The sequence below is a fragment of the Malus domestica genome, chromosome 01 (assembly GCF_042453785.1).
Source record: "Malus domestica chromosome 01, GDT2T_hap1".
Classification (NCBI taxonomy): Eukaryota; Viridiplantae; Streptophyta; class Magnoliopsida; order Rosales; family Rosaceae; genus Malus; species Malus domestica.
The window spans coordinates 20070983-20081135 of NC_091661.1; the positions used below are offsets into that span (position 1 = coordinate 20070983).

The following is a 10153-nucleotide window of genomic DNA, read 5'->3' on the forward strand; positions in this document are numbered from 1 at the left end:
TAAAAAAAACAAGTGAGAATTATTATTGCGTTTGGAAAGAGATAATGATCAGTACTAAGACTAGCAGTAGTACTCCACTCACAGTCACCACCCTTTGCCATATATATATGCTTCTAGACATGAACAGTGAAAAAAATTACTAGTAGACATCGTGATTAAGCGAAGATAATGGTACTTTGACAATGCCACCCCACTTAAAACTCCAAAGCAAACTTTATTTATCTAACATACATGTTTATATATACTACTGTGCTTGTAAATAGATATTTCGCTGACTTGGACGGACTGATAACATTCTTATATGATATTATATGATATTGGGTTGTTCCGTTATATAGGACCGTTCGACACGTGGCACAGCGTGTCGGAGGATGACAACGGTGATGATTGTCGATAGAAATTCCACAGGTCGATCTCCCTGTTGTTGTAGTCGTGTGTGGCATGGTAGGTGTTGGATGAAGACAACGGTCCTCGTAGGGTACTTGGTAACTGGAGTTCATCATCATGATCATCGTTGTCATAAGGGTCAGTGATATTGAAACAAGCTAACTGCCTAGAGGTCTCGGTTTGTCCATTGAGTTGTGAAGCCACAAGGCGGTCGAGAGCTGCCCAGTTGGTGATTCCTGAGTCCATGTGGTGTGCATGGTAATCCATATTTTGGTGATGATCAGTGAAAGGACTCACCGGGTTGTTATTATTCTCTGTGACCATTATCCCCTCATGAATGTTTGGTTGGTAACAATCCTGGCTGCTTGTGGAGTTTGGGCTGTCTAGGGTCGGAAGTTTCAAGAACTTCTCATGGAAGCCATTGTGATTACTAGTATTACTAATGCCTGTGTTGATTGGTTGGAGATTAAATCTTGTGCTATTATTGTTAATGTAGGCTTCATTCTCTTCTTCCTTGCATGTCCTCCCCATGTATTGAAGTATTTGCTCCAAAGCTCCCTCGGGACACGAATCAAACAGTGATTGGCCACTTCTTGTTTCTGTTGTGATGGATGTAGTTGTACTCAAGATTGGGCTGCTCAAAATTTTGTGGAGGTTTTTCTTCTTGAAAATTCGGCAAACCACCCATCCCTCCTCTTGTGCTGCATCTCCCACAACAGTGGGTACCTGATCATATGAATAAAACATGCATAAGCATCTTTTGTTGTCAGATAAATGGTTGGATTTCCAGTTTTTGAACCACACATTTCATTACTCGTAGTTGTCTAGAAAACAAGGAACGTCTACATGGAGAAAAAATGAACATGTGAAAATCATTTCCCATTAAAAATAATTGTGGGGTACTGAAAATGGCTTACATTAGTGATATTGCAATTGCTAGTATTATTGTCGTCAAGTCTATATTCATGCATGATCCAATCAGACTTTTGGCCATGGGGAGCTCGGCCCTTGTAGAACACAAGAGTCTTCCTCATACCGATCCGCCTGCAGTTGCTACATATCACTTTATCACGGCCAGTTGCCTTCCAGAATCCGACAGCAGTTGCACGATTTGTTCGTGTTCCAGTCGGGTACTTCTTGTCTTTATGGCTGAAGAAATACCAATCATTCTGTGGTGTAGTTCCTATCTTACACTTCTCTGCAAAAATCCCATTACTATAAAAACTTTGGTTCATATGAATAATCAATTAGTTTCAAATATAAAATGGCTACTTAGATGTATACGTCTTATTATATATGTATATATGTACCTTGTATATCCCATGGCTCAAGCTTATTGAGATCGACTTCACGTATGACATCGAGATCAATCCTCTGATTTGAGACCTTCTTCTTCAAATAGTACTGCAAGAGTTCCTCTTCGGTTGGATGAAACCTGAAACCAGGAGGGACTTGAGATTGCCCATTTACAGATATGCTCATGTTTTCAGGCGCCATTTTGATTAACAAACATGAAAGCTTTCTGGAATCTTCTTTTGAAGAATCCAAAATAATATAAGCAGTTAAAACGATGAGATGGAGGAGTACTGAAGAAGTAAGAGAGAGAGAGAGAGAGAGAGAGAGAGGCGGTAATAACAACAAAGTTGATGTACTCAAGGAACAATGTGGGGAGGACTATATATATATATACGTTTTTGGGCGAGGAGGGTGAGAATATACATGAAAAAAAATTCAAGCTTTTGGTTCTCATGGGACACATGTGTACACGTGATTTTTTTGAAGTGTAGGGTTTGTTTCACTATGTTATGAGAAGAGCCACTTACCTTACATTACACAGAAGTGGTAAGACGTGGGGTCCTTGGATGTGGGCATCAACAGGGGGTCCCACATATAGGACGGTTGGAAACTAGCTATAGTGTAGGTCGCAAGTTCACATCCACAACTGAGACCCTCGACCTTCAAATCTCCTTAGAAAACTACATCTTAAATAGCCATGGACCATTCTCTCTCTCTCTCTCTCTCTCTCTCTCTCTCTCTCTCTCTCTCTCTTCCCCCCTTCCTTTTGTGCAACCACCGCGACAAAAAAACAGATAGTGGGGTACGTACATAGGGATTGCTCTTTCATTGCCCATTAGAGGAGAAAGATAAAAATGTGACATGAAGAAATGACATTAGGCGAGCCTTTAGAGAAAACCCTTTGATTTGTAAAAATCATATTGTACTGTGCAAACGGCCCTTAGCTCAAAGCTGCTTAGTTTTCATATAAACCAATAATACTTATATACTCACTAGTTAGTACTAAGTACTCACTTTTTGATTAAAGTTCAATAAAAAAATACCACGTGTTTCTTATTTTTTAAAGTTCAAGAAAAATGCATAAGATGTCCATTATTTTAAAACAATCAAACATGCTAAAATATCATTGGATAGAAGCAAAAATAGAGTATTCACTAGTGAGTAATCAAGTATTATCCTTTATAAATGGTTTGTGGTTGCTCTTGAGTAAGGGTAGGAAGTGCAACTATGAAGACCCGTCCCTACTTTTCACTGTGATTTCTTTTCCGTTGGTGTGAGTTGATGATTTTACCCTTTTTGGACAAAAGTGGAATATGATGTGGACATGGTTTTCGGCTTTCAGTTTCATTTTCCTGGTTTCGTACTAAATTAGTACTCGTCGTCACGAACGCATGGACGTGAGTTAGACCCGAAACGAATTTGTAACGAAAAAGTAACGCTCCGTTAAAGCACATTAACTACGGGTATATTTGCTCATGCACGTACAAATTTGTAGTATCAGAATACTGTCTGGAGGACAGATTTTGTACATTTAAAATTGTATCCATCTTTTCCGTAATTGGTGGATCCGATCCCTTTCCTTCACAACCATCCACCAGTCAAACTTCTGTTTTTTCCTTGAATTCCTTTTCTCCACCCAATCTGACTCAGGACAAGCCAAGGGTAAACAAATAGAACGAGGGATAGAACCTGGGAATCACTCAACCAGGGCCAATGGAGCTCGCTCACGTCGCTAATCGTGGATTCGCTCACACGACCAAGCCAAATGCTTGATTTTAGAAGGAGAAACAACTCACTTCGATTGCGCTAAGCAAATATATTTTAATTCCTCAATCCGTTATTTCTACAAAACGATATCTTCAATTTACTAAAGCATGTTGCTGCCTCCAGTAAATGAGGTTAGATGGGAGTCTTGAACGAATTAAAATATATTTTAATTCATTCAAGTCTCCCTCCCGCATCACAATCAATTGCTTTCGCACCTTTGAACGCAACCAATCAGATCATCACCATCAAATTCTTCACCCAACTCTTTTTTTTTCCTCTCTCTCTCTCAAACTCGAAACCTCTCTCACTCTGCAACTCCCTCAATCAGACACCAAACCTTACAAACGTGACCTGAAAATCATACCATCGAACTCGTCTCACCAATACGAACACAATCGTGCCCTTGGATCGGGGTTTAACCAAGTTTTGGATGTCGAACTCGGAAGGTTCGAGTCGACTCAGTTTTTCCCTGACGAGTTGTGAACAAGTTACGAGTTTTTAGGAAGTCTAAATGCCTCCACTCAACTCCTCGAGGTCTTTAGGGAAGGTTTAGGGAAGCTTTGACGTGAAAAAACCTGGATTCAAGAAGTTAAGTTTTTGGCTGAACATTTTGAGCTAATTTCAGGCATTTTCTCATCCATTTTTAGACTTCCAAAAGGTATAAACTGGTTCTACACTTCATAAGCTTCATTTCCATATAAATTTTGTGAAAAATGGTTGAGAAATGAAGAAGATATGAAGGTTTAAAATTTTACCCATACACAGGCGAAAATTTCTAGATTCTGGCAAGTTTAGACAGCGGTAGACGACAACGACCAACAAGGACCTCCAGAGAAGAAGAGGGAATATTCTAACGGCGTCATGTAACGTCGTTAAACTTTGTTAATTATTTAATAAAATATTCTTGACGGACGTCAGGGTCTGGCCTCTGATTGACCTTCTATCAATTTGAGTAGGTCTGTGACGTTGAGTAGATCAATTTCATATATTCAAACACTATGTTTGAGCAATATACAAAGGTTTTATTTAAGTTTCCGTTTATGTGTTATTAAACTAAGTTAATTAGTAATTTCACATATAGGGGACACGTATCCCGATGGCGTATGAGGTCAAGCAGGGCTCGGAGGCTTCGTTTCGACTGCATATTTGTGAGTGGGTCATTTATTTTTATAAGTATAAGCATACTTGCTAGTTTTCAGTTATACTTTAAAAAGAATTTACTACGTATGCCTTGCTTAGACTAAAATTACATGAAGTAGTGAAATGACTAAACCTAGGGAATTATTTTGAGCCCTATAGGTTCACAAGTATGCACGAGATACCATGATATTATATTTATAGCTGTGATTATTACTACATTGATTAGAACTATCGAATCTTTGTGGCACGATTTTATTTATGTCATATGCTCAGCATTGTTGCACCCCGGTGTTATTGCTCCGCCCAGGGCCAGGGCTAATCTTTCACGTGTATGTTTATATCCATACTGCTCACTCACCTTGGATCCAAATTAGGTGCCAATCCTATCATACATATTGTATTAGGCAATTCTGACTCGTATGTGACCATGCTTCGACTCCAGCCTTCACATGATTGTAGTACTAAAGAGCATTTATTATACCTAGTCTTGTCATACAGGTTGCATTAGGCAACTCTGACTCGTATGTCATCATCTATTGATGAGCATTTGTTATATTATGTTTACATATTACGAGGTTATGTGATATTGGTCACCTTGTGCTTATTCGTGATAGTTGTGCCTTATTGATTTCTTGAGACTTTGCAGGCTACGATAAGTATTTTCTTACTATACGTAATACGTATATATTTTTGAAACTATACTTGATTTTACGGCAAGGGGTTATAATGGTTTTGAAAATAATTTTACAAAACATTATTTTCTGACCCACTCAACTTTATTTTTCGCCCATTCGAAGTCCAAGTGGACATTTCGGGTCGGGGTGTGTCAGTTTGGTATCAAAGCCTAGTTCTTGTTGTCGTTTTGGAAAATCATTTTGGCAATCGCCCTTAGACTTTAAATGACAAACCTCCCTACCAAGGAAAGTTCCGTTTTGGGGAACAAGTTGCTAGGCCTGCAGTCGGGCTAATGCATCAAGGGTTAAGTATCAACAAGGATTTACTGATAAATCCTATCGCTTTTCTTCCACCGTTTTTACTAACCTTTCGAGTTAGGAAACCATAAATGGTTTTGTTTCTTCAATAAAACCTATTGGTATACTATCTCTTGGAATTCCTACAAAGTTTACTTCGTCAAGATTCTAGAAATGTCTTAAACAACAACCTGGTGCTAAAGTGTTAACACTCGATGGAAGGTCATTTGAGGGACAATCACTTTTGGTCCCCTATGGCACTAATATCTTCAAACGTACTAGTGACCATTTTGGATCTTCAGGAGGAAGATCGACTTTCGTTTAAGTTCATTTCCAAAATAGATTGTTAGCAAGTTCTTTTTCCAGCCTTAGGACTTTCCAACCAATGCTAATTCCCAGATTTCATTTTGATGTTGTACTTATCTTTTAAGTGAGTTTAGGCTTACGGGTATGGGTTGTCATACACCGGGAGTAACAGGAATCCCAAAAGCAGTAACCAAATCCTCATAGAATCAACAAACTACTTCACTCAACTAGTTTCTTTCTAATCACCTGAAGCTTACTACCGAACGAGCTCTAACCTGTAATCAGCATACAGTGACATTACTAATTGATGATGCTGTCCGATATCCAGAGTTCGTTGACCAGCATTCAGTGGTATGATTTTTGATACCGAACACAGGTACTAGTATCTAGGAGTTATACCTTTATGCCAAAAATATCGGTTCACAGTTTCAGGGTAACAAATAATATTAAAATATCTTAAGCGGGTTAATTAGCGACGCTACTGATAGACTAATTTATAGTGGCTACTTGAGCCGAAGAAACTAGAATCATGGAAGCTTAGGAGTAAGCTTTACATTAGAATAGTAAGCTCGTGGTCATACTAACCACACCATCTATTTAGGTAACCGAAACCTTTTCGACCAGTCACTTTTCCGATCATTTTCATAGGCAGATAACGGAGTCAAAGCTTAAGCAATTTTCCTGCTATAGGAGCGAAATGAGTTTGAGAAGCTCACGAAGACCTTGTAGTGCGAGGCGTAAAGAAAAAAAGCAGTACCGTACAATCCAAGAACATGTACCTTTGGCATCATTTCTCCAATTCCTTACGGAGCTATCACCAATAGTGAGGTAAGGTACACCTCGATCCATTTTATGCACTACACCAGTTCTTCCTTACGTCTTTTTGAACTACAACTGCGTCCTTAAGAGAAGAAGACATGTAACCTTTATGGAGGGCCCTTGTCGCCTAACCAACCAAATACCTTATCTAGGGAACCTCAAACCTATCCACAAGGCAAAAGGTCAAACCCTAGAGTCATACTTAGACTTCAACAACTCTGTCGGTTGACGACTAAAATCGTTAGTCCTACTTCGAGTCTTTTAAGACCGAGAGTTCTTTAATAGCCTAACGAAATTTGGAGTAGTCTTACCAATGACTCTCTCCTCAATTTCAACATAAAAAATTGAGTGTTTGGGAACACTGATACTCAGCGTTATACCATTTCCTCGAGTAATCATTGTTAAGTTGGTACTTTCTTGGGAGATGTGATCTCGGTAAATGACATTCTTTCCTTTTTCCAAAAAGGATTTAGCAGAATAAGGTTAAAATTCTCGCAAAGTATTGCGAAATTGAGACATCTTTGATTTTGTCAATTTATCGACAAATTGTTGGCGAACCTTTCGGCTACAGTGTCTCTCCTCACTTAAGACTAAGGATAGTTAATTTAGTTTGGGTTGTTGAAAATGAGTAAAGTTCCTAACAACTGAAGTGTTGTCTCACCTTACTCCTATTTTAGACCTTTTAATGACCCTGATCATTTTGAAATCCAGGAAGACGTATTCTTCAGATGTTTCACATGTGCAGAGACAGCATGACGGAGTATCACTTTTATTTTTCAACGATCAAAACCGTTCGAAACGAACCATCTCATTCATGACCTAAAGTCAACAGTCATCATCTTTATTCGAAAGCTGGATGACCCTTCTCTATGGAGAAACGTGTTCGAAATCTTCACCAACCCTATAATTTCTCGAGTACACTTTTGCTGAGAAATAGCTAAATTTCTGACAAAGACGATGGAGGAACTAAACCAACATCTACGAGTGCACTATCGTGTTTTTACCTTGGTTGTGCAAATGTATTTACTACTACAACAACAAAAGACGTATCTACCCTTGAACGTCTTTAGCTTGTCTTATCCCATTCTAGTTAAGAGTCATGAGTATTGATTTGACGATACTTACAAATGATCAAGAATCTTTCAAGTAGTTATAATCACTTCTTATGTCTAAGTAAAGATAGGAAAATGTCGCCATACACTCCTGGTACGAGTTTCTCATGTGGAGATTTTGGTGATGTACAATGATTATCGATTGACTTGATGAGTCAATTCACTTTCCGTTGGTCCAAATAGACAACATTTTACACCTCTTGATAAAATTGCCAGTCTTGAAACCTATTGGGTCTTCTAACATTTCGATTAATGCCTACACTGACAGTAACTCCATTTTTACCCCTCTATACTGAAAGGCATTCCAGTCAACCTTGGGTACGTGTCTACCCTACTGCACTTAGTATTGCCTTGAAAATGATGCATTGTCTAAGAGAACCGTTGACAGTAGAAGTGCAATTGTGACCCTTAATTTCTCAATCACCTAACAAATACTCGGTGGAACGGATCTTTACCATGGTGATTGAATATCTATAAAACTACTGTTGTAGTTTCATGTTATACATTAAATCCAGTTATCTCGTACTCTAGATTTGATGGACTTGTTTTGATCCTCAAATTCTCGAGTATTCTTCTAGCCTTCTCGACGTAGTTACTTTCTTACTAAATTCGAGAGAACTTCACTATGAATTCTCTTGCTAAGCGTTGCGGACTACGTTGGCTCGACTACCTGGCAGGTGTGCCAATATTGTATCTCATCATGATGCGAGTTTTATTATTAACTTGTGGGGAAGTCTTTTTGAAGTTTTGTCACTGACTACACTTTTCCCTCAGATTAACGGCCAGTCTAAACGATTTACCTGGACCTCTGTGGCATGTTGTGTTTATCTGCTCTTTAGTGGTAGCATGATCATATTAGACACTTATTTTCGGTTAGAACTCCTTGTAACTACGATTACTATTTTTGGTCTTGGTTGTGACATTGTTGAGACGTAGTATGGAGATTCTTTGCTTAGCACTTGTTTGACAGAGGAGTTTTGCGAACAAGTGTTCAATTGTGAGAGTTCACAATATAGAATTGTTTTATTGCTTTTGTTGCCCAAGGGCGTAGTGCATGAGCACAGTAGAGGCTTGACCAGACATTATTTGTGTATTTCCCATTGGGGGCATGATGGTAATATTGCACCCTTAGGAATTTATACTATTGTACTGAAGAAGAAGGAAAGTATGAGTTGGAGCCATGAAAAAGGAGTTAATGCACTCTGATCCCAACAGAGCGGCATTTTCCCTTTTTGTACAACCACTCTGACTTGATTTCTTCGTCACGTACATATATTTTATTATTCCTATATTTGAGTTTTGTGTAACAAATGATTTTAAATTTCGGGAACGAAATTTTATTAAGGGGGTAGATTGTGATGACTCGTCCCTACTTTTCACTATGATTTATTTTCCGTTGGAGTGAGTTGATGATTTTACCCATTTTGGACAAAAGTGGAATCTGATGTGGACGTGGTTTTTGGCTTTCATTTTCATTTTTCTGGTTTTGTACTAAGTTAGTACTTGTTGTCACGAATGCGTGGACGCAAGTTAGACCCGAAACGAATTTGTAATGGAAAAGTTACGCTCCGTTAAAGTACGTTAACTATAGGTATATTTGCTTATGCACTTACAAATTTGCAATGTCGAAACACTGTCAAGAGAACAGATTTTGTACATTTAAAATTGTTCAAAATTCATCTTTTCTGTAATTGGTGGATCTAGTCCCTTTCCTTCACAACCATCCACCAATCAAACTTTTGCTTTTTCCTTGAATTCATCCTCACCACCCAATCAATTGCTTTCCCTCCTTTGAAAGCAACCAATCAGATCATCACCATCAAATCTTTCACCCAATCAGAGAGCACATTTTCTCTCTCTCTCTCTCTTTCTCTCTTCTCATTCTCTATCTATTTCTCAAACTCAAAACCTCTCTCACTCTGCAACTCCCTAAATCAGACACCAAACCTTACAAACATGACTTGAAAACCACACCATCGAACTCGTCTTACCACCACGAACACAACCGTGCCCTTGGATCAGGGTTTGACCAAGTTTTGGACGTCAAACTCAGAAGGTCCAACTAGGCTTAGTTTTTCCCCAACGAATTGCGAACGAGTTATGGGCTTTTAGGAAGTCTAAGGGTCTCTACTCAACTCCCCAAGGTCTTTAGTGAAGGTTTAGGGAAGCTTTGACGTGAAACAACCCGATTTCAAGAAGTTGAGTTTTCGGCCGAACCTTTCAAGCCAATTTCAGGCCTTTTCTCTTCCATTTTTGGACTTCTAAAAGGTATAAACTGGTTCTACACTTCATAAGCTTCATTTCCATATAAATTTTGTGAAAAATGGTTGAGAAATAAAAAAGATATGAAGGTTT

General features: G+C 38.7%; 1 protein-coding gene across 1 annotated transcript; it reads right to left on the reverse strand.

Moving 5' to 3' along the window:
• LOC103415570 (NAC domain-containing protein 43-like) lies at positions 1–2035 on the reverse strand. The gene is made up of 3 exons (XM_008353889.4): positions 1698–2035; positions 1305–1585; positions 1–1113 (listed from the first exon to the last, which is right to left on the reverse strand). The coding sequence occupies exons 1-3, from the start codon at positions 1882–1884 to the stop codon at positions 331–333; spliced, it is 1251 nt and encodes a 416-aa protein (XP_008352111.2). The 5' UTR covers positions 1885–2035; the 3' UTR covers positions 1–330.
• Positions 2036–10153: the final 8118 nt, after the last annotated feature.